We start from the raw sequence: 25896 nt of genomic DNA on the forward strand, positions 1-25896 counted from the left end.
TTGTAAATCCCCATGGCTCAGGAAGAGACAGTGGATTGTCTCCTGGAAAAAATACTGTATTGGTGCAATTCACAGAGCAATGACATCTTAAAATATGAAAAACCCACTTGATATTTCTATGTGAGGCAATTAAGTTCCAGGCAGTCTTCAAGCCTGAATAGTGCTATTCAAAGCAATCCTTTTGTATCTTGTGTTTTGGAGTATGTGACAACATTCCTGTCCTCTGTCTACTATATGTCAATCCTCATCTTCAGCATGAAAATCCAAAAGCCACCCATAGGGGGGCAGTGCTATCATTCTGCCAAAACCCTCGCTTCAACCCTCATTCTCAAGGCTTAGAACTTTGTAACTCTGTCTTCTTATCAAGAAGAGGCTGCAGCTCCTTATAGGCTAAAATTGGGTTTTCTGCACAGAAAACAATAGTGTTGGTAGAGCTGCAGACACGGCTTGGTGGTAGAGCACTCAACCAACATGCCTGGGACTCTGGGTTCCATTCTTAACATCGTGAAAAAGTATGAGTGTAAAGTGCGAACCAAATGACCAGAGCTCTGAGTGCCACCTTGAAACTCCATTTGCTTCCCCATTTGCTTTTCTTATGAAAATAGACAGAATACCAGGGCAGGGAGCAATCTGTTGTTTCTATAGATACCATGAGCTGGCTGATAGGAGGACTAGCTTTTGTTTCCTGGCAGATCATCTTTGTGTTTCTGTTCTTCAGTCACCTAGGAACATATGGAGTCTTCACTAATGCTGCATACGACCCAACCCCTTAAGGTGAGTTTGCTATGAGGATAGTTTTGAAGAGAATAGAAGAGTAGGTGAAAAGGCAAGAATATCAGTCTTGAATTTTCTTTTCTTTTCTTTTTTTTTAAAGATTTATTTATTCATTTTATGTATATGAGTACACTTTCTTCACTACCTTCAGACACACCAGAAGAGGGTATTGGATCCCATTATAGATGGGTGTGAGCCACCACGTGGTTGCTGGGACTTGAACTCAGGACCTTTGGGAAGAGCAGTCAGTGCTCTTAACCGCTGAGCCATCTCTCTAGCCTTGAATTTTCTTTATATCATATGTATTGAATTTTAAGCATGTATTAAAATGTTAAGCCATGATAAAACCATATTGGCAACAAATAAATGTGACCAAGTGGGGACAATGGAATTTACCCCAGGATTTTCATTCCTGCCCAGATGAGAGGTCCCAGCAGCACATAACCTGTTCCAGGATGTGTGAGATCCCATTGTTGCCAAGGAAGTGACATTGACAGTGTGGGCTTGCCTTAAAATCCCCTATACTACCTGAAATCACCTGAAGCCATCTTTTCAAACCGCGCAGTGAAAAGCCCCCTTTCCTGCTGGTAGACAGTGTAGAACCTAGAAAGTGGCAGCTGTCTCGCACCGTGAAAGATTTCTTTGTCTTTTAAGGAACTGGTCATTTAATTAGTTTGTTTTTGTTTTTCAGAGACCTGGTCTCCTGATGTCTCATTCGATCTCTCAGGATTCCACATGCAGATGTCAGGTTTCCTGTCACACTTGACTCTAACTCTCCGGCATTTGCTGAGGTTCTCTGCAGTAAATAATTGGACTGGAACAGAGCAAAGGGACTGCATACTTTCCCACATCCACCCCTTCCTGCTCCACCCCTCACCTTTCTCCAGCTCAGCCACAGAACCAGGAGCAAATGTTTCTGCTGTGGTCGGTGGCTTGTTATTACTTTGCTGTTACTGAAAACAGTAACTCCAGTGCCTAGGACTAAGTCCTAGGCACTGGAGCATCTGCCTGGACAGGTGACCAGGCTCTGGAAAACCGAAGGTCTTTCTCTTGAGATTGAAGAGTAGCAACGTTGGTGGGCAGGCACACCTCTAGTGTAAGGGGACGTGTAAGGGGACGCCTGCTTTAAGATCTCCTGGGTCTTCCACTGCTTCACATCTATGCGGTTGTTGGCACCTCTGCTGCTAAGACTTTCACAGAGACTTCCAAATGGTACTAGGGGACACAGAAGATCGGGAACAGAGCCAGGATGCCACATCTGACTGCAGACTTTCCCTCCACCAAAGCACCCAAAGGCCATTGTTTGAATGTATAATTCGACTCCCCCAAATATCAAGCTCTTCATGTTTTGTTCAATAAGATCTGTGTATAGCACTTTGTCTACCACCAATGTGGTCACAGCTACAATCCTCCAAATGACAGCTGGACCTTCCAGTGAGCCCACGAGTATATGTTGTATGTCCCCTGTCCACAGAGAAAAAATATCAGAGCAGAAAATGTCCTCTTGGCAATTACTGTTCTGCAGGAAAGAACAGATATTGTTTTATATGTAATTTAATGCACATATTTAATAAATAAATCGCTGAAAATTGCATATGGCTTGTCTGTAATTGATGCAAACATCAGGGAGTCAAACACTGCAGTTGCTTTGCTGAGCAGTGATGAAATCCATTGATCATCATGTAGCCTGGATACACATAAGCAGACAGGCAGGCCACAGCGGTACAGCTGTCCTTTGAAAAGCTGCGGTGATTTGGGGGAAAAGAAAAGAAAAGAAAGTAATTTAGAGACTTGCTGGGTTTTTTCCTTAGATACATTGCCAATAGCATCTAATTAGTGTGTGTTGGGGGGGGGGGAGACGAACAAACAGACAGACAGACACTAGCAGACACCAGGCTATGCATTATAGGACCATAGATCTCAACCGTGTCTCTCGTGTCAGAATTTGCATTTTGGGAACCTCTGGTACTGGATCAGGAGTGTAAGACATGGTCTCTGCTCTTGAAGTAGATCATAATCTGACCACTGATACAAGGGATTCTTGAAAAACTAATAAAAGGTTATCCAAAGGAGTGTATAATCTGAACAGATTAAGTTGGTAAAACAGAAAAGTCAGTTGGAACCCAGAATCCGAAACAATGGCAGAGACAGATCCTGACTTTAAAGAACAGGAAAGCATTATTTATTTATTTTTTTTATTTTAGATATTTTCTTTATTTACATGCGAATTTCTCCATTCCCAGTTTCCCCTCCAAAAAACAAAGAAACAAACAAAAACAACAAAAACAAACCCCTGTTGCCTCCCCCTTCCCCATGCCTGCCACCCCGCCCTCTCCCACTTTCTGGCCTTGGCATTCCCCTACACTGGGGCTCAGAACCTTCACAGGGCCGAAGTCCTCTCCTCCTATTGATGATCGATTTTGCAATCCTCTACCATACACATGCTGGAAATGGAGAAATTCGCATGTAAATAAAGAAAATATCTAAAATAAAAATAAATTAATAAGTAAATAAGGCTTCTATAAAAAAAAAAAGAACAGGAAAGCAGAGAGGGAAGGGAACGCGTGTGAGCATTCTTTTTAGTGTAGTTACGTACGCACACGTCTGCTAATTAAATTTTTTGGTATGGGGTCTCACTGCATAGCTTAGGCTGATCTCAGGCCTCAAACTCACATTCTCCTGCTTCAGTCCCTTGTGCGCTGGGATTACAGGCATGTGCCATCATGCCTGACTGGAGAAGGGGCATTCTAATATCAGCAAAGGAACAGAAACAGGAGTGGGGGAAGGGTGAGTCTGCTGCCGAACCTAGAACCTAGCGGCACCAGGATCACAGTTTACTGGATGGATGTGCTGGAAGCATTAAGCATGAGCAGAGACAGAGTTCTGGAGAACTCAGGCAAGTCATCCTGCTGATTCAGGTATAATTCTCAGCTTTGCCACCAACAGAAAAATAAATTCTAAAACACTCATGCCAAGGATCCTTCAAAACATGGACCCATGCTACAGGAGAACAAGCATAGACAAGATCAGAGGCTGTTAGCAGACTAGGCACCGGGGGACCATCCAGTTTACAACAGTTTGTCCCCTCCCAATAATCAGACCAAGGAAAATTGGAACAGCCATCCTTATTTTACAGATGTCCAAAGTACTCTGGAGATGTAGTTGGCCCCAGACCACACAGCTACCGACTATCTCAAACGATTTCTCTTAAGCCTTATTCTGTGCTACACTTGAGCTGGTGACAAGCCCTTACCAGGGGGTCTGTCCTAAGCGATTCAGAATGCTAACCCGTTGATGGGCTTGTAGCGAGGCTGTTTTCTGTTCCTAGTTACCAAAGTACCATTTTCCTGGGATCAGCGGATGGGTGTTGGGTCTTACTGAGGCTTGCAGAAATTGGCTGACAAGCCTAAACTTTGACCCCTACCCCATCCCCCAGCAGGTTAAGTGGAATTGCTGCTCCCACCTACGGTGCAGTGGGGGAAATGATGCTTTGTGATGGGGCGGAGACCCTTGGGCACTGCTCCCGAGCCACAACCTCCAACTGGCTTGCCCTTCCTTGCCCTGTAAATTCCTTGTCGGGCATTCTCTCTAATAAATGCCTCTGGCCACAGGAGGGAGTGACCTCAACAAGCCCCTGCCTACACTAGGCATAGATGGGAAGGGAGGTGGGGTGAGACAAACACCACAGGGGACAGGGACACTCACTGCGCCCTGCAGCTTCTTAGTCCTTCAAGCAGCCAGGACAGCGCGCCGCGGGGACAGCACTGAGCACTGTCGACCGTGGCAGCGCGCGGCAGGACAAGGGCCATGCTCCTAGACTGCCCGCGCTTCTTCTTCCTGGTGGTTCTGGGCACCCGCTGGGCGGGCTGGGGCAGCCACCAGGCAGAGGCCGCGCGGCTAAGACAATTCTATGTGGCCGCTCAGGGCATCCTCTGGAACTACCATCCTGAGCCCACAGATCCAAGGTAACTCGGGGTGAAATCCAGGTGGGCTTCACGAAGGAAGAAAATCCGTTATAATTGTAAGGTTTTAAATTCGGGGATGGGGGTGGGGAGGAGGATGGGAGAGAAAGACAGAGAGAGAGAGAGAGAGGGAGGGAGGGAAGGAGGGGGGGGAGGGAGGGAGGGAGGGAGGGAGAGAATGCTTGAGTGCTAATTTTGTCTCTACTGACATTTTATCATTATGAGGATGTGGACATTTCAGTGTGAATGGTTAGCTGTGGCTTTCTTTCCAGGTGCAACCCCGAATCTGTTTTCACCCACGTTTGTTAGTTTAATGTATTGATTGAAATGACACACCTCCACAGCCCTCTTAGCCCTTCCTGCACATTCGGTTCCAGCCTTTTAACAGTCTGCTTTAAAGAAAAGGAAAAAAAGAAACTTCTAGTTACATAATATTCCTGGTAGACATAGGTTCATCGCCTGAAGGAAAAGATGTCTCCCTGTGCTTCATTATAAGGAGGCAATTTAGTGACTCTTGCCTTAATTTTGTTGCCTTTTTATAAATGTTTTTCAAGGTCGGTTCATGGGGAAAACATACTTGTATTTTCACTTTTCCTAGACTTACTCCTGGCTAGCTAATGTGGCTTCATTTTTTTTTCTCACTCTGGGTTACTCCCTGGAATATGGTTTATCCTGGATATTCGGTCTGCCCTGACTATTATCCATGTCAGTGACCATGTAAGTTGGCCATTCAAAGGCATGTCTAACTAAGAGGATGCTTAAAAACTATCAAATCTAATTTTGAGTTGCAGAATATATTTTGCTAATTGGAAAATAAATGCAAACCTTCCTGCAGTTCCCCAAATCATAGATTCTACTTAGCGCTTATGACCGATAGTGTTTTTATTTTAAATGGTAAGTCTAGCCTTCTAATTGACTCATTTTTTCCCTTTTAGTTGACATCAAAGTTTAAGCAATTGTGAAAGATGTGTTCCTCTTTTACAATTGCAAAACCAAAGCAATCAGCCAAAAAAAATAATGTAATATTTGAAAGCAATGTCTAATGTTTTAGTATACATGAATAATCAACCTCTGAGTTTGCTGTCGTTGGACCTGGGTTATTTGGGGAGGCATTGCATTCCTTCTTGGTGTTATGCTAATAAGAAACATTTAAAAGTGATTTTAAAGATTGTATTTTCAGAGTGATAATCTCATAAGCCATGCCCACACTCGTAGGAAACTGCCATTAACTGAACCCCTACAGAAAATAACATTATTTCAAGCACCAATTTTCCTGCTTAGGGGTAGAACATAGACCTGGTGACTGTGTTCAGCCTGGGGTAGGGCACAGGTAGGTGTAAGTTAGAGGACACAAGGTTAGCGATGAACAAATTCAGGTCAAATGTATAGCTAACAATATTGGATTACATAGGCATGTCCTCCCCTGGGAAGGAGAGAGAGTGGGTAAGTTGCCCGTGGGGAGAACTGCTAGAGGGAGCTCCGGGGTCTTCATCACTTCTGTGGAATATGTAGTTATCAAGACACTTGACCTTGTTGACTCTAGACATAGAGAATGGAGCAGACGCCTATTGGGTCTGAATAAAGCCAAGAAAATGGTTTGACCCTCCTGTGATGTTTATCCTCTGCGTCTTCTTAGGGAGCACCTTAATCTTTCCAATGCAGGTTTTTGGTTTGTTTCCAATACGAATCCCAGAATTTTGCCCTATTGCTGTCTCTGCTTCCCCAACTAGAAGTAGGCTCCACCAATCGGACACCAATTTACCACATCTTCTAGTTGTTCAAAGTCATATAACAAAAGAGGAAAATGTTTCTAAATTATATCTCACTCACTGATTGAAAAATGGTTCACATATCTACTTCTCAGTGACTTATATTTTTAATTTAGACCTGAAGTTCAAGTTTGCATGATGAGCTTAACTTCCTTTATAGAAAAAGTTGATTCTGAAGAGCCGAATTAGAGAAGCATTAGGCTTGTGTTCATGGGAGCATGCATATTGAGGCAGACTATCTTTGAAAAGACCAATGATTATCCCATTGATTTCACTTGGGATCCAAATTTATAAAGCCTTGAGCTTTGGAAACACAATAAAATACTGTCAGTCTGCTCTTATACAAAATTACTCCCACAGACACCTCTCTTTCTGGAATGGGAATAGATATTACATATGACTTTCAAGTTAGTTTTTGTATTTTATTTCTAGTATGAATTCTATCCCTTCCTTCAAGAAAATTGTCTACAGAGAGTATGAGCCAAATTTTCAGAGAGAAAAACCACGGTCTAGCAACTCAGGTAAGCCTAAAACATATTTTTAAAAATTATTATTATACTGGGGTTTGAACCTACAGTCTAATGAATGCTAAGGAAAGGGAAAAAAACCTCTACCACTGATCTATATCCCTGGTATACATCTAAATTTTTGTTCTGAAACAAGGTCTCTGGGGAAGACTGTGAACTGTGACTTTTCTACCTTGGCTTCCCGGCTAAGCTGGGATTATAGGCCTGTGCCACCAGACACTGCCTGTATTTTTTATTTTAAATATAGTTTTTCATGGATAATATTATATTCTTTATATTTAAAATGTCTACATTGTGAGCTGGCCAGATGCCTCAGTGGCTAAAGGTGATTGCTGCCAAGCCTGAGGACCCGAGTTCCATCCCCAGGCTCCACGTGGTAGAAGGAAAGAACTAAAATCTCCTGATCTCCACACATGCACCATGATGCATGCACACAAACACATCCCGAAACAAATAACTAAATATTCATTTAGCTATCTTCTGTCATAGGATGTGTGATGTTTATATCCAACACTGGCTATATATTATGTGTGTCCAGACCCAGTGAGAATAATGGGGCTCCTTCAAATTATTGAGAATTTCATAGATGGTAAAATTTAAACCAAACTGGGGTTCTTCTGAGCATGGGGTAGTGTGGAGTTGAACAGGTCACATGTTACTCAGCCAGCCACGTCTTTAGCCTTGGTCAATAAAGCCAAACAAAAAGTTCCAGTGTTCCACTTGGTGTTTATTCATCTAGCAAACCACAAGCGAACACCTTCTGCGGGCTGGACATTGAATTAGGCACTATGAGCACAAGAGTAGACAAAGTCAACTTAGACATTCCTTAGTCGGCTAGGCACAGGTGTGTCCTATTACTGTTTCTATCCAGCTTCCTGTACCCATTCAAAGGAGCTCCATGTGTTTGATCCTTTGCTTTTTTTTTTTTTCCCAATAGCTATGGCATTTGAAGAAAACCTCTCTTCTTTCTTTCTTTTTTTTCTTTTGTGCTTCCTTAATCAAAGACTAATTTATGACGCCGGGCAGTGGTGGCACCATGTCTTTAATCCCAGCTTAGGAGGCAGAGGCTGGAGGATTTCTGAGTTTGAGGCCAGCCTGGTCTACAGACTGAGTTCCAGGACAGCCAGGGCAATACAGAGAAACCCTATCTTGAAAAAACAAAACAAAACAAAAACAAACAAACAAACAAAAAAGACTAACTTATGGAGGGCTCTGAGATCTTAACTATATAAACATACTTCACAGGAATGACAGAGGCCATCTCCAGGGAGAGCATCTTCCAGTAGAGTCCTTTGTCATTAGTTTGCTCACCTTCCACCAGCCTGGTGACAATGAGCTATTATCTCTCCCAAGGCTCACTTTCTGCCTAAGAAGGCTCACCTCTCCCAACTCCACCTCCTGCTCTGACCTGTGTCCGCTGGTCTCTTTTACTCTTCAAATCTTCCTCCAATTGAGTCTTTTCCTTCAGGAAAAAAAAATCAACAGCAGAATAATTTTCAGGTAAATCTTATCTAGGAAAATGAAAATATCTTCCTGTTCCTTTACCACTTCTTCTCAGTGTCTCCACTCGTCTCTTCTTCTCCAAGGTCAGCCACAACTGACTTTACAACTGCTTACCCAGGAGCCATGGCCTTTAAGACATAGCTTGGTTTCCTACATAGCCTGCCTTAAGTACCTTGTCTCTCTTCTGTGTACTCCCAGCACCCTGAGCTTGCCTTTTAGGGATGCTGTTAGGTTTAATGGATGCAGAGTACTTACAATACGCTCACATGTGATGAGAACTTAGCAGAAGAGTTAGCCACACTGTTGTTCTCACTGCTATTCCAGTTATGAATTAGGTCTCCGGTAGAGCATGCACACCATAATATTGTTGATAGGTTGACACAACAATACTTTTGCTCATTGTGTATTCTTGTGCCTTATGATTTGTATATTTATTTACTTTTAAATAAATAAAGATAGTTAAGTATTCTGTTAATGATCACAGCCTAAGAACCACACATCTGAGGCTCCGTAAAGGTGAGTTCTGACCTTCAGTCATCTGCCAGCTGGTAGAGGTGACTGAGAGTGGAGCATTATAGCACAGTGTTGAGGAAGAACAATACGGAAGATTCTCCACTTTAGTGGTGTGGAGAGAGAAAAAGCCCATATTGGAAAGCCAAACAGCGGGTGTGGGTGGAGGTATAAAGATGCATTTTAGAAGAAAAGTGGAGAACATGAGGGTTTAGATCAAAGGTTCTCAACCTCTGGGTTGAAACCCTTTAGGGATTGAATGACCCTTTCACAGGGGTCATCAAAGACCATCGGAAAACACAAATATTTACATTATGATTCATAACAGTAGCAAAATTATACTTATGAAGTCGCAATGAAAATGATTTTATGGTTGGGGGGGGTCACCACAACATGCTAAACTACATTAAAAGGTGAAAGCTTGTCTTGAGGGAAATAGACACTGAGATCATTTAAGTGGGAAAGAGACGGACCCAGATTTGCATGTTAGGTACCGGTTTCAATATTGCCCTTTGAGTGTGAACCAAGTACAGTGCCACACATGTAGGAAAATGCTATCATGAATGCCATTGTTCCCCGAGCTAACTGAAAATTAATTAAAAGTTTGGTTCTCTCCAAATCTGGAAGCTGGATTAGAGAATAACAATTCCACAGGCAGAGAAAATGGTAATGTGGCTTTGGTGCCAATCCAGGAAACAAGACAGCAGGGGTGGAGAAAATTAAATGGATTCCAAAGATACTTAGGAGCTAAAATCAACCAAACAGGTAGTTAACTGGATGGAGACAAGAGAAGGGGATTATAAACTGACATCAAAGTTTCTGGACTAAATAGTAGAATGTAGAGTGTACTGTGAACAATGTAGAATGTGCCATTCAATGAGAAAGAAAACTGAAGAAAAGAAGGATACTTGTTAGGGAAGATAATGAGGTCAGATTTGGAGTCTAGGTGTCTGTAGAATGCCTGCCTAGAGAAATCAAAGGAGCAGGCAAGTATAGGAGTTTTCCTAGCTAAGAACTGAGCTAGATTGATACAAATATCCAGGAGACATCATAACCAGGTTACAAACGAAGCTCTGAGGGGAACACAAGATCACCCAGGGGCAATATAATGAGAAGAGGTGTCTGTAGACAGAGCTCAAAGGAGCAACGGAGTCCAGGGGGATAAGCCAAAAAGACAATGGTCACTGAAAAGCTTAAGAAAGTCTTCTTAGAGAGGGCTGAGGAGAGCCAGAGGGTGACATTCCCTGGAAGCAGTCAAATGGCACCAAGAGTAATTAGTTCTCATAGAGAGGGCCATCAAGCCTGTTTTCTGCTGTAGTGGTGGGCTGAGAAACCATGACAGGGCTCTGGGGAGTGAATGGCAGGTGAAGAAATGGAAGCAGACAGAAAGAATAATTCTTCCTGAAATGTGGGTCCATCCGGGACGAAGGCAGGGAATTTCTAGACATCAATGAGAGGTTCAAGGCTGTTTGGGATCAGCACAGGAATGTGATGTTTATTAATTCCGTAGAAAAGCTATCTGGGGCGGGTGCGGGGGGGGGGGGGGGGGGGGGGGGGAGGGATAACTGATGGATCCAGATACAGAAGAAGCAGGAAATGCTAGCATTAAAAGCTGTCCCTGGTTCAGCCTTCAGTAAGAAGGCTGCTGCCCTTGCTGGGAGTCCCAGGGTGGGACATTAAGGTCATCCTCCAGCTCAGAGTTGAGCGTGTTCAATAGGCTCATAGGAACTATGTAACTTGTAAGTAAATGGGAACATATTCGCTAGGCCAAGAAGAGAAGGCAAGTTTTCAAAGCTGAATGCTCTGTGGCTTTTGCCAGGCTCACCAAATATTAATGTCACTGCTAGGCATTGCAGTGGGCTGGATGCACAGTGACAGAAAGGGTCAGGGTCAGGCTGGAGACTTTGGAACTGACAGAAGGAGGCACTGGGAGTTTTTCAAGAGGGAGACCTCTGTGACAGACGTCCTGCCAGATGTCTTTTGTAGTGAGTTCCTGACCCTGCCAGCCTTGTTAGTCAGAAGTAGACCTTGAAGGTTGGTGAGAACAGCCTGGATCTTGTTCAAGCCCTTTCACTTTAAGCCTTAGCTTCCTGTCAGAGCCTGGGCATTGCAGAATATATTTCATGTGTGTGTGTGTGGGGGGGGGGGAAACTGGAGAATTGGAGCATCCCTTTTTAAGCAGTCCCTTCTTAAACTACCAAGTACGCAGAGCTGGTGAGAAAAGCAAAGCCTTGGAGAATCTGGCAGAGGTCTGAGAGAATGCTAGTTAGCACCGCCTAGATCTAGCCCTGTGTTATTTTACCTTCGCTCTGTTTCCTTTTCCAAACACCTGGGGTGGGGTTCTAGCCAAGCTCAAACAAGTCATGGTTCTTCGGCCCTTCAGTAACAGGAGCCCAGACTTAGCTTACTAAATTGAAAGCAGAGGCAGTTGTTTGGGGTACGTCTGAAGGTGACATCCTCATGAGGTTTGTGGACACCTGGACAGTTGGCAGAGGCCAGATGCAGTTACAGGAATCCAACTTGGGCTTCAAAGTTTGGAAGCTCCACATTTTTTCCTAATGGAGATTATGAAATTCTTGTCCCCAAATGAGCTTTAATTGCTTACTGTGGCTATCTTGTGTGATGTAACTCTTTGTGCATCTGAAAGCAGAGGATCCGAGTAGCTCATCTACTGTGGTCTTCCCAATTCTTCAACTAAATGCGACTGGCTACACGCTATACAATCTCCTCCAGCCCTAGGATACATCAGTCCTTCCCCTAACCTTCCTTCTCTCTCATCAAGCCATCAGTGGAAAGGGCTTAGCCTACATGGTTGGAATAGGAAAAGATACTCAGCCTTGGATCTGCTGAATGCACTAGAATATTAGTATTTGAGTCACAGTTAGGAAAACAACCTTTAGTTGAGCCCTAATTCTAAAGAAACAGGAAGGGAGGTTAAATAAATACCCCAAACTGTCAAAATGCCCATTGAAGTAAGAGGTCTTACTGGGTCAAATAACCTAGGAAGGTTTCTCTTGGCAGCTGGCATTTGTAGCCATGTGATAGTAACAAACAAATAACCATGCAAGAGAGGCAGGACAACAAAATACCATGGCAGTGCTGCCGGTAAGTACTGGACTGTGGGCGGCCTGGACAGGTTGTGCTTTCGTGGTAAGCCAGGATGAAAGGTAACATTCAGAAGACAGGGTCAGCCGGTGAAGCGGAGAACATCAGAAGTCAAAAGAGAAACCCATCTGGACTATTCTAGGAAGGCCAGGGTCTTAGCCTGCCCCCCAAAGAATTAGGGAAAGAATTTTCTTGGGGGCTCCAAGACCTAGATTTTCAGCAATGCCAAGGAGTCACTGACTGATCCTGGGCAAGTCAATCCCCATTCTCCATCCTCTTCGTCACACACATAGTCAAGCTTTGTTAACTATCTCTAAACTGAGATATGAAGAATGTGGCCTGCATGATCCTGTCCAGAATCAACAGAAAAACAAACAAAAAAGCTCCTGGCATAAAGACAATATAAATTTCAAGATGGATGCTTCTACGAAAGGAACAGGACAAGAGTGGCCAGGAAGATAGGAACAGAGAAGGCAAGGACAGGATGACAGTGGCTAAAAGATAGGAACAGAGAAGGCAGGCACAGGATGACAGTGGCTGGAAAGATAGGCAGAGAATGAAGAGACAGGACCAGAATAGAGAGATGGGAGCAGGCTAGGGAAGGCAGGACTTCTGTTGAGCTGTGACAAATAACTACACTTTTAGTGCTTTGGAAAAATGAATCAGCCAGATGTCCTGGCACAAAGCTATGATTCCTGCATTGGGAAGCCAGAACAATAAGATCATGAGTACGACAAGGCCAGCTTGGGCTGCATGACAAGATCCTGCCTCAAAACATGAGTTACTTTTTCTTCTGCTAATAGTTACAGTTCTGGATGTGGAAATGCAGAGTAGGGTTCACCCGGTTTAAATAGAGGTGTGGGCAGAGCTCTGTCCCATCTGGAAACCCCAGAGAAGTTACTTTCTTGCTTTTTTATTCATTAGAGATGCCTGTGTTTGTTGACATGTTTTCTCCTTCTGATGTTTTTCACAGACAGCAAAGTGGCATCTTCTAATTTCCTTCTTAAGTTTCTCTTGTGACCCTTTTAGTTTGTATCCTTGTGACTACATAATACTTACCTGGTGACCCAGGAAAATCTCAGACTCCCACATTAGCCATTAATTTAATCATAGGCACAGACCTTTTTTTTTTTTTTTTAAAAAAAAAAGGATTTATTTATTTTACGTATATGAGTACACACTGTAGCTGTACAGATAGCTGTGAACCTTCATCTGGTTGTTGGGAATTGACTTTTAGGACCTATGCTTGCTCCAGTAGACCCCATTCTCTCTGGTTGGCCCCGTTAACTCTGGTGAGGACGCACCAGAAAAGGGCATCAGATCTCATTACAGGTTGTTGTGAGAGTCAATGTGGTTGCTGGGATTTGAACTCAGGACCTTTGGAAGAGCAGTCAGTGCTTTTACCCACTGAGCCACCTCTCCAGCCCAGGTACAGTCCCTTTTACCACGCAAGGCATTGCAACATGGAAGGGGGACCACTGTTCTGCCCACCACACATACCAAACAGAATTATCACATGGTATCTTCCATCCTACAGCATGTCACCATTGTCTACACAGCTTTCACTGACTGTAACACCTTGCTGGCCCCATCCCTATTCCATAGCCAATACATTCTAAAACTCAAAGGTTTCATCTCCAGCATATACATCTGCTATTTTCTTCGCTGAAGACCCCCACTATGCCCTTCATCTTACCAATGTCTCTTTTGAAGCCTTCTATTAGCTTCTACCCCAGTTTCTCCTCAGATCAGTTTTAAGAAACAGACAGCACTTAAAATCAAAATCTGGATGGGGGGCGGGGGGACTTAAATGGAAGCTACAGAAAAGTTAAAGAACCAAAAACATATTAAAAGTCTGGGTCCTGCTGAATCCTGCTGAAAAAACTTAATAGCCTCACTATTATCAGATGAAAAACAAAATTCAGGTGTTCTATCTGGCCCTGAGTTGGACCCAAGATGATGATGATGCCTTTGGTGTTTCTTTCAATGTCTTGCTCTCTTACCTACTAAGTGCTTCAGTGGCCATCGATTGCTCCCTCAGTAGGCCAAGTTTTCTGGTATCTCTGAGCCTTTGAACTTGCTGATGACACTTGTCCATCTCTGTGTTCCTGTCTTTGCTCCTCATAGAAACCATCACTTCCTCAGGGAAGTGTTTGGCAGCCCTGACCCGCTAGCTCCCTGTTCACAAGCCTGGAACAGACTTCTCTCTACAGTGCTCGATGGCAGCAGTATTTCCCATCAGCTAGAGCTGCCTGGGTTCATTGGTGCACTCCCCTTCCATCTTCACTCTTCTGAGTGGCCTCTTTGGTGTTACTCCAGTTTATAATTAAATACACTTGTGATCATTTATTATTTCTCTTCTCATCTCATCTTGTCTACTACTCGTCTATGCATCAACCACAGGCTGACATCTAAGAGTATGAGTACTTAGTATCTGATAAATGGATGGAAGGGTGGATGAATGGAGGCAAGGTGTGAGGTGCTTTGTAAAGAGGTGGCTTAAAACTCAGTACCCAGAGTCTGGTAGATTTAAGTTTAAATCATAGCTTTGCCTTTTGTTGTTTGTGTGACTTAGAATCTGGGGCAAACTGTCTCTCAACTCTTTGTAGTTGCTTTGGGTTAAGGCCAAGGATTCGCCTTTCAGTTCTTATACAGTAAGCCATAATGAAGTTGATGGGCTAACAAAGATGCAAAGATCAGAAGGTAAGTCAAGTCATGTCGAAGAGAAGCAAGCCAACATCAAGACCAAAAGGAGTGACAACAGTCATCTTGGGGGGCCTTTCCACACGGTCCTCTTGCTTAGCAGCTGTGTCTTTCATGATCTTGAACGTAAAGAGTTTCAAATTTACCCTTCCTTAGGACTTCTCGGACCCACTTTATATGCTGAAGTTGGCGACATCGTTAAAGTTCACTTTAAAAACAAGGCAGACAAACCACTGAGCATCCATCCTCAAGGGGTTAAATACAGCAAATTTTCCGAAGGTAAGAGGAAGCTCTCTCTCTGACAGGAGAAGTAGATGACTTTAATATCATTGCTATATATTAAGACTGATATTGTTTGTTGCGGGAAAAATTAAACAAGACCACCCCTCAATCTCTCCTGCCCCACAGGACCTTCCCCGCTCTGGTGCGGGTACTGGCCGGAACACAACACTATGTCCCGGAGGGGTCCTGCTATCCTCTCCCAGCTAGCAAGATCATCTCCTTACATGCAACGCCCCCCCACACACACACACCCCCCCCACAATCAGTCATCTAGCGCCTTAGTTACCTAGTAGAAACATGACTCTTAAGGGTTAATTAACCAATCAAGTTTATATATCAATAAGATCACGATTTACAAGATGCCAATACAGTAATTTCAGAGCCAATTGATAAAGATAGTGCTTTAACCCAATCGTTCTAACCTTGTGAAAACCTTAGCTACTTGTGGCTGTTTAAAACCACGTGGGGCCTAGATCATCTTCCTGTTCGTGCCTCCATGTTGACTTCTCCTCCCTCTCCCTGACCTCTGACCTGTCTCACTCCTTAACTTCTAGCTCCGCCTCTCTGTTCCTGTCCAATCACAGGCCTGTCACTGCCCTAATGTGATTGGACAGAGAAAATGCTGCAGCAATAGTTAAACCATACACTCTTAGAGAAAATCCTTTCCTGAAAATTGTAATTATAAAAATTGAACCTGCTTTCAGTTTCAGAGATGAAAACAAATGGTTTTAGAATCATCTAAGCACTGGGATTTTGTTAGGTTCCTGTTCCTGGTAAGGTGGGTGGGAAAATCACCTCATGTCACCGAATCTCTCCACTTCATATGTTAATCTTAAAATGGAAATAGCAATACATTCTAGGATGGTGTAAAGTAGAGGTGAGTCAATATTTTTATAATAAGTACAAGCAAGACTCATTATCAGGTGGATAAATGTAGTAAATGGATTGTGCTTGATCTCCATGGCTACACTGGTTCCTTTCCCTGCTTCTGTGACTTCTAATAGGCATAAACAAACCCCATGGCAAGACAGGGCGAACAAACAAACATTTTATTTTTAAAGCCAGCTACTAAATAAATTAATACATCCAGGCAGTAAGATTTATGCTGTCCTGGAAAGAGGAGGTTCCAGTTGAGAAGTTACCTTTATTCAATTTGTTTGTGAGCCTCTTTGTGGAGCATTTTCTTGACTGTTAATTGATGGGGGTGGGGGTTCTAGCTCACTGTGTATCTATCCCTGGGCAGTGAGCCCGGGCTGTATATAGAAAGGCAGCTGAGCAAGCCAGGGCAAAGTTCTGAGTGATCTCTGCTCTGGCTTCTGCCTTGAGTTCCTGCCTTGGCTTCTCTCCACGATGGATGGGAGCCTGTAATCTAGTCAAACTTCTCTCTCCAAGACAATTTTGGTTGGTGTTTTCTTACAGCAACAAAGAAAGAAATTGGGACACCCGGCAAGTTCCTGGATGAGACGGGGTGCACAGGTTCATACAGTGATGAACCTACTTATTGGGTTTCTAAACTAGAGGTCAGCAATGCAAAGCAGGATAGGAGACTAAGTCACACAGTCTCTTTCAAGCTCCACCCCCCAGAGTGGGAGGAGGTAAGGGCGTGGACTCTGCCCCCTCAGCTCAGCTGTTTGCAGAGGGAAATGGACTTTGTAGCATCGTTCATCCTCCTCCGATGTTTACGTGACCCTCCATTACGCAGTCAGCAAGCACTGGTGAGACAAAATTATCGAAAATGCACTCACACATTTGTTCTAGCACATATATCATAGTATTGCATATGCGTGACTGTAGCTCTGTAAGTTCAAAATAAAAATGGTAAATAAAGATATGTAGGAAAAATTAAAAAAAAAAACTTCCCTAGAAAACAAGATATAATCTTAGTACAGAGTTTCCTTTATGTAGAGAGAAGTCTATTGTGTCATGCCCGTTTGGGTTAAAATACAGTATCTCCCCTCTGTGTCAACACTCACTGTTGCCTATTGTCTACCTCTATAGTTAGACCTACTTTTGTGAGGATAAACTAGCTACATGGTGAGCCAGCTCTGTGAGAGTCCAAATTCTTTATCCCAGGAGTAAATATTCACTAGGCAGACGGGGGGGGGGGGGGGGGGGGGGGGGGTGCAGAGATAAGAGGCATAGGTTTGAGATTCCATGGTTGCAGGTGGGTTGAAAATGGGCTCCCCTGTTTGACAGAACACACCAACTGGCTTGTGGAAATACAATTCCTTTCTAATGGTATTTTAAGCTTTGTATTGAGTCTGGGAAGACAGCTCAGCAGATACAAGTGCTCACTCAACGAGCATGAGGACATGAGTTCAAATTTCCAGAACTCCCATAATAAGCACCCACATCATTCAGTGCAAAGCACCCACATCATTCAGTGCAAAGCACCCACATCATTCCGTGCAAAGCACCCACATCATTCAGTGCAAAGCACCCACATCATTCAGTGCTTGGGGATGGGGGATGGAGGTAAGACCTGGGAGGCGTGCTGGTCACCAGCTGAGCTTCATGTGCACTAAGAATCTCTGTCTCAAGGGACTAAGGGCAAGAACAATCAGGTCATCAGGTGCTCTCTGGCTCCCACTCATACATGGGCAAGTGTACCCGCTCATGTGCGTATTCAACACACACACACACACACACACACACACCACTCACATGCATACACCACTTAAAAAACCCCAATTTTCTATCACTAAAATAATTTTAATCAAAATGAAATTAATTTAATTTCCAAAAAGTGTAAGTAGCATGCATCGCACTAAGGTTAAGGTCATGAAAAAGTTTTGTGGTCCAAAGGCTTTCAAAGTTTGTGTGATTATTTTAAGGAAGTCTGTTTCATGATAAGTCTTAACATTGTTACTGTTCCTTCTTCCTTCTGTCTCTCTCCTTCTCCTTCCCTCTATGTCTCTGTGCATCTCTGTCTCTCTGTCTCTGTCTCTGTGTGTGTGTGTGTGTGTATCTCTGTGTCTGTGTGTCTGCGTGTGCACTCGTGTGTGTGCGTGAGCACTGAGGATGAGATGCAGCATCTCCAAATGCTAGGCTAGCACTGTCCCACGGAACCCCATTCCCAGATCCTTGATATTATTCTTTCATTTGATTTGTATTCTTGTAGTTAGCTGTGAAGTTGCTCTGTACTGTACTACAGAATTATTTTTCGAGTTATATAAAATGCATTAAACTATATTTAATGTTAAAATTCTATTACATTTAGCCACCTGCTAGTAAGCTAGAGTCCTAAATTTAAAAAATCCAATAGAGACTGTATTTTGTATCTAAGTGCTACAAAATTCTGTATATGAAAAGTTAGTCCTCTAGAATTTTCATAACAATTCTTAACACAGATTATTTGTTTTTTACCAAATATGAAACAAATTGTAATGATTAATATAAAAATTCTCATAAACCACAAAAACTGTATTTTCCATTTTAAAAAAACTCTCGTATGTCTATGCAGTAGAATTGAATTCATTATACAAAACCAGCTTTAATTTGCCCATTGTTTAATTTATAACTTCTAAATGAATGTTCTGATTATTTGCATGCACAGGAGCATTCACTGTGTTTAATAAACAGGAGAAAAAAAATCACACAAAAATATTAACAAGGGGAGGCTTAATGAATGAGCAGCCTAAAGGGTAACAGAACTTTACAGAACTTTACTTTTCCCCGAAGCTTGCATGCATCATTTAACATTTAAAAACTCTTTGAAAGTAATTCATACAGCCTGATGGGGGTAAACTCATTATAAAGTTGTCTGGGCTGAACAAGAACTGAACAGAACTGAGCAAGTACAAAATGAAAGAGACTCTCGTGTAAGACATTTACTCTGCCACAGGATGAAGGAGGACCTGTGTGTTCAATCACAACCCGTCCTGCCCTTTTCTCTTCTTTTCAATTTAGTATTTCAACTTTATTTGGATTACAAAGTCAAAATAAGACTTATCCAAAAAAAAACCTCACCCTTTACAAATGTTTCCTCTAAATAGTTGTTTCTATTTTGTTTCATATTGTGTAGGTTACAGAATGAGAAATATAACACTTGTTGTGCTTTATTCTAGAGGTAAAATAATGTGAGGTGAGAAGAATAAATTATCATTATTGATAAACTATCCTCTTTTTGGTGGTAACTCTGTGAGTACTCACAGGATACATTCCATGTACAAATCCATATTGTTCGCTATTTATTTCCTGGTGCCCATGATTCACCTTTTAAACAATTAAAATTACCATTCAAGTATACAAAATGCCATCTTACATTAAAGTGAAAAATAGAGTTTTTCTTTTGGGCATCCATTTGTGTTGCCATGGCAACCTTTTTCAGTACCTGCATGTGTGTCATAGAATCCTGTTTGTATGGGTTTTAAAACCCACTGGGGGGTTAAGCTTGAGTGTGAGCCACTAAACTTTCACAAATAAATTTGATGACACTAGGAAAATCAATCCAACACTTAGAAGGCAATTCTTACACGGGCTCTTCTTCGGGACAGGCAGTGTAGCATGTCCTGATTACAGCCTCGGCATTGAATAGCCATGGGGAAACATAGAGTCCAAAGCCATCACAACTGCAGCACCATCATGTGTTGTCCCTGGTCTCCTTTGCATATGCACCTGGCACAGAGCCCGGGATGCTCGGGGCAGTGGTGGGAGTCATGGCAATCACTGTCGAACTAAACTGAAGGGCTGAGGACTTATGAGAAACAAGGACACTGTATTATCTTCCCTTTGCTCAGAAATATATTAATTGTGTCAGAGAATTTAAGCAGTTATACTGTCTTAATATCAATTCTCCTTACCTTAAAATAGATACCTTACTGATATAGATTCCATGTTTGTGTTTTATAAATCTCATATGTTGGAAACCTGATCCTCGATGATCCTGACCATATCGGGGTGGGGCTTTTGGGAAGGACTCAAGTCATGGAGTCACAACCTTCATGATGGATTTGTACCCTTAGAAATGGAACTTCGGGTGGAGCTCTGTAAGCCCCTGTGTGCCTCCTGAGAACAAGGTGAAACGAGATCTCCTTGTACCAAGGAAGGCCTCATGAGAGCATCGTCATGTTGTAACCCATGTCTAGCCTTAAGATACATGAAGAATGGCTTGCTCAGATGCCACCCAAGCTAGGGAACTCTGTTATAGAAACCTAGGGCCAAACCAATCTAATCTTTCTCAGATGTGTTAGAACACAAGAGCACGAAGATATTTTTCATCTAAACATAGGGTCAGATCTGTAATGCCTACACTCGAGAAGGTGAGATGGAAGAATTGTGATTGACAAGACAGCTTGGGATATGGAGGAAGATCCTGGAGATCCTGTGTCAGGAACACAAACAGATTAAAGTCTCTCTCTCTCTCTCTCTCTCTCTCTCTCTCTCTCTCTCTCTCTCTCTCTCTCTCTCTCTGTGTGTGTGTGTGTGTGTGTGTGTGATAGTCCTCATAACCCATAAAAACTGTATTTCTAGAAAAGGAATTATTTTATCTTAATTTAAGGAAAAGGGCCTTAAAGGAATATTAAGAGCTCTTCCCAAGTTCGCAGGAGTATAACCCAAAAGTTTTGATTCTTATGTCAAGGTTTGTATGCCTTCTCTCTCAACCTAGCAGGAAAAGGTATCATGATTCATACACTCTGATGAATATTTAATCATACATTATGATAGGAATTGGCTCAATGTGTAAAATGCTTATTACATACATGTGAGGACAGGAGTTTGGCTCCCCAGCGGAGGATATGGCTCTGATAGCCCTCCTGTAATCCCAGGGCTTAGGAGGTTTAGGAGGTAGAGACAGGGGATCCTTAAATTCAGCCGACTAACTAGATACTGAATCAGCAATCTCTGGTTTCAAGTAAGAGACTCTGCTTCAATACCCGTCAGCCTCTGCATGCCCATGAACACACATGCCATCACACACATGCACCTACATATCACATACACATACACAAAAACAATCAAATCATGTTTAAAAAGACCATCATCCCCATGTAGTGTAGAAGTCAGACGAGTGAGCTGTATTTAATCAACTATCTAAAAAGATAAGCAGACATCGTATCAGACAGCCTCTTACCCCACAAAGTAGAGCCTTTCTGCTTTTGGAGCGCCTGTAAAGGCGGAAGGAAGATGTTACTCCCCACCGTCGGCATCCTCTGTGGGGCTAACAGTGGAAGCTTCAGTCCAGGAAATGCCATGTCTTAACCCATGAGGCTGTGGAGGAAGAGTCGCTCAGTAAAGGCTAGGATGCATGCATGCCTCAATGTAAGGCAGCTCGAGGAACCACATGCCTACTAGTTGTTGCACAAAGCCGGAACTGGGAGGGTAACCCACTTTATCAGTCCTGCTGTGTTTGCTTCAGAGATAAAGCTCTCCGTTTGTCCTTTGAGACTCTTCCTCAGACACGTCTCTATCAAGAGTTCACCTTATAACTCACAGAAAGTCACTCACGCTGTTCTCGTTCCTTGGCCCCTGATTGCTGTTAACATTCAAATCCTGTTTATCACTGGAGTGGGGGATTATCTGATAGTAAATATTAGTTATTAGTGTTAAACCTTTTATGGTGGGGTAGATGTAATACACTCAATTGTTGATCTTTACACTAGACCAAGAGGCATGGTCTCAGGGTCTATGATAGTGAGATGAGTAATTAGACTAAAAATTATTGTAATGGACACTAGTGAGCAGAAACTAAATAAAAAAAAAAAAAACAAACTACCCACAGCCAAGGCTCCAGATCAGCCAGATTTTATGCCAGAATTTAGCTATGCCATTAGATTGCTAAGATTGGCATTTTGATTGTTTTTTTTTTTTAAGTGCAACCAGTGATGTAGGATCCTAAATAATACATCTAGATTTTCATATGGTGGCATTTAATCTGTTTTTATATAATACAATCCTAACAGATTTTAACTATGAGTTGGTGACCTTACAGCAAACATGGATTGAGCATATATTCATGCTTCTCCTGTGCTATGAAAGATACCAGAGATGCTGGGCATACAAGGCCTAACCCCTTCCTTTAAGGAGTCCATACTCCAGCAATCAAAATGTGCAGAATGATAATAATTGTAACCCAGTAGAAAAGAATATACAAATATTTAATTATGAATTATGATATGTACCATAAAGGCAAATATAGGTAAAACAACTGAAGATTAAGGAAAAAGTGACTGGTATTTGCATTGGCGTCAGAAAGGTGAGAAAGCATTTATCTAAAGGATGAAATGGAGCACGGATGCTCTAAACAGAAGGAACTGTATCTGCAGAGACCCTCAGTTAGATAGCATTGAGCACATCCAGGGTACAAAGAGGAGGCACTGGTGACTGATACGTCGTGAATGGTAAGAATCACACATGATGAGGTCAGAGAGAAGGTGGGGTCCACCCACCACATGTGGCATTATGGTCAGTGTTAGAGATTTTTTTTGAAATAAGCACATCCATATAACATCTCAACTCTTCCATTACATGGCTTCCATGCTTAGAACCATACCCAGCACATCGGTATACAGCACAGCAGCAACCAAGCCACCAGAGTTGACCTGTTTCCTGATCATGCCTGGAGAACACAGATGCATGCTGATGCTGTCAAAACTCATGCCATATTTTAGGGGATAGATCTTATGAAAATGGTTTCAGGTTAGAGAGGTTGGCAGTACTTCAACATTAACATTTAGGGAACCTGTAGGAGTCCTTCCATGATGTGCCATAAAGGAGAGACAAGTGTGATTGGGAGAGAGATGAAAGATTAGAAAGTACCTGAATGTAACCAGAAGTGAAAAGAGTACTAGACGATATTAACAGCACCTTAGATGAGGTGAGGAAATTATTACAACATATTAATGTATTTTAAAACTTATTTAAATAAAAAAACTGAAGACAAGCAGAACACTCACTAACTGTGATATAATGTCATGTTAACGTGTGTAGTTGGGTCTCAAAAGTGATGGGGACAGAAAAAAAAAAGAGCTTGAAGGGAAAAAATAGCTTAGACCTTTTCAGATGTGATATAAACTACAGACCTACAGGTGAAGAAAGGTCTGACATGATCTCGCCCTGCCACCAATATCATGGGCTATTGCCCAGGCTATTGGTTACTCTACATATCTGATGGTAAGGCCCTATTGCTGAAGATACAACTTATTTATGTTATTGAACATGGAGAAGTTGAGCTGGTCCCCACCTAGACAAGCATTCACCCCTACTGACTAGCATTCATGAATCTGGAAGGTACTCTGAACACTACCAGAGAAGAAATAATTATCAATTCTATCCAGCCACAAACTCTGCAGCCTACAGCAGACAATGATCTGCCTGCAACACATACTGGTACAATAGAGGTGCAAATGTTATCGTAGTAACCAGCCACTTCCTGATTAGAGGTGGCCAGAAACCCAAAGCTAGATGGATCATGGGCTCCGGCAATTGGTACTATTTTTTTCTGCCAAAGGAACATAGCAATAAAATGACTCCCCTTGACATTCTGCTATAACCATAGATCAATGCCTTGCTCATTCATCATCAGAGAAGCTTCTTACAGTAGATGGGAACTAAGGCCACTAGAGACCCACAACTAGATGAAAAGCAGAGAAAGAGAGAGAGAGAGAGAGAGAGAGAGAGAGAGAGAGAGCACAAAGGTTCACAGAAGACAAATTCCCAGCACTGAGATGGAGAAATTGACATGAGGTCCCACCCTTCATCAGAAAGCTGTTTGTGATTGGTACCTGCTAGGGAAGGAAAATTTATTTTTCCCCAATTCAGTAACACTGGGTATATGAATCCCACTCTAAGACTAGCCCCATACCCAGGACTAGTGGGTTGATCTAACATGGACTCCATGTTTTGGGGTGAGTTTTTTGTTGTTGTTTTGGGGAGTGTGTGTGTGTGTGCGTGTGCGCACGCGCTTGCCCAAGTGCATCTGTGTCTAAATGTGTTCTTTGGTTTTGATTATTTTTGTCTTGTTGACTTCTTTTTGTCGGGTTTTGTTTGTTTTGATTTTCAATCTTGTTTTTTTTTTTTCCTGGTTGTTTTTCAGAGAGAGAGAGAAATCACTCAGCTGGATGGGTAGGGAAGTAGATAGGATCTAGGAGGAGTTGAGGAGAAGAAAGAATATGTTTAAAATACAGTATGAAAAAATTTAATAAAAAGAAAAAGAATTGACAACTCTGAGAAGTAGGAACAAGAAGAAAACTGCACCAGAGCCTATCATGACCAAGGACCAGAAATTAATGATAAAACAAACTATCCAAAGTAGTCAGAAAAGAGAGATACCACATACAGGGAGGGGCAAAACTAAGACACGGTAGCAGGCCTCTCGCTCTGTAATCAGTGCAAGTCACATGACAGTGAGGGACATCCTTAACACGCTGTGGTAAGATATATGTGACTTATGGGACATGAGAAAATCAAGCTGGTACTGTCCCGGAAGCTACTTCTCTACTGGTTGCTTCGTAGTACAGGAAGATTCTATGCATACTACTGGGGAAAGGACATAATCACCAATTTTACCCAACTATGAACTCTGGGAGCTGCAACAATAGCCTATGAGGTATTTGCTTAATTAATGGATGATGTGAGAGGCCCAGCCCATTGTGGGTGGAGCCACCCCTGGACTGATAGTCCAGGTTGCTATAAGAAAACAGGCTGAGTAAGCCATGGAGAGCAAACCAGTAAACAGCACCCCTCCATGTTTTCTGCATAAAACCCTGTCTTCAGGCTCCTGCCTTGTTTGAGTTCCTGCTTGGATTTCCTCAGCAAGTTGCTTATGGTGTTTTATCACAGCAATATAAACCCTAATATATGACGCCTACCAAACACAAAGGGGTAAATAATGTATCATCTTATTTATATGACATTATATAAAAATAAAGTTTTAGTGAAAGAAAACAGATAAACAATTTCTTCGGCCTGGATAGGAAAAGGCATTGATTACAGGTAACATAAAGATACTTTGAGCAAAGGAGCCATTCTCTACATTCACTATGACTAGCTATAATGACTATACATATTGGTTAAAACTCACCAAGTATTATATTTAAATTTGATGAACTTTTTCTTATATCGCTCCAGTGCGATGAAAAATGAGAGGCTGAGAAGGACAGGGATAGAGAAAGAAAGAAAAAAAGAAAGAAAGAAAGAAAGAAAGAAAGAAAGAAAGAAAGAAAGAAAGGGAGGGGAAGGAGTGAAGGAAGGAAGGAGGGAGAAAGGGGAGGGAGGGAGGGAGAGAGAAAGAGAAAGAAAGAGAGAGAGAGAGAGAGAGAGAGAGAGAGAAAGAGAGAGAAAGGAAGGAAGGAAGGAAGGAAGGAAGGAAGGAAGAAGGCTAGGAAGACCAAGCATTTCTCTTTTCAAAAATGCAACCACTTCAGGAAAAAATAGTTCCTCCTGGCCCTTTGCCCATAGTATGAAACACTTCAGGATTGTTTCCCTATACTCTGATGGTCTCACTTTCTACCAAACAAAGGTAACTTCATCCCAAAAAGGAGCCTTGGCATCAACTGGTGATAGAGAAAACTTTACTTAACTGAATGAAGAGTGCCTCTGGCAAAGAGGAAGCCAGTCCCCCTTGATTGCTTAGGACCCTGACCTCTCCCCTTCCTGCTCTGTTTGCTCCATCTCTACCACGTCTCAACCCTCGAAACTCCTTTTAATCTAGGTTCTTCTTCAAAAACAGAAGACTAATTTCTACATTGCCCCTCTGATGCTGGAGGGAGCACCCAGTATGCACAGGTTTTCAATGGGTCTTTGCACAATAAAGGAAGGCAT

At 42.5% G+C, this 25896-nt stretch overlaps 2 protein-coding genes across 2 annotated transcripts in view; both read left to right on the forward strand.

Moving 5' to 3' along the window:
* Positions 1-2366, forward strand: part of Selp (selectin P) — a 35794-nt gene extending 33428 nt beyond the window's left edge. The window contains exons 15-16 of the mRNA XM_031387596.1: positions 719-774; positions 1466-2366. Coding sequence (XP_031243456.1) covers positions 719-773 — 55 coding nt within the window. The 3' untranslated portion in view covers position 774; positions 1466-2366. The remainder of the gene's footprint in view (positions 1-718; positions 775-1465) is intronic.
* Positions 2367-4305: 1939 nt separating this feature from the next.
* The window catches only part of F5 (coagulation factor V), a 68577-nt gene continuing 46986 nt past the window's right edge, over positions 4306-25896 (forward strand). Inside the window, exons 1-3 of the mRNA XM_031387585.1 lie at positions 4306-4739; positions 6938-7026; positions 15010-15132. Coding sequence (XP_031243445.1) covers positions 4582-4739; positions 6938-7026; positions 15010-15132 — 370 coding nt within the window. The 5' untranslated portion in view covers positions 4306-4581. The remainder of the gene's footprint in view (positions 4740-6937; positions 7027-15009; positions 15133-25896) is intronic.

Source organism: Mastomys coucha, unplaced genomic scaffold (assembly GCF_008632895.1).
Source record: "Mastomys coucha isolate ucsf_1 unplaced genomic scaffold, UCSF_Mcou_1 pScaffold1, whole genome shotgun sequence".
Taxonomy (NCBI): Eukaryota; Metazoa; Chordata; class Mammalia; order Rodentia; family Muridae; genus Mastomys; species Mastomys coucha.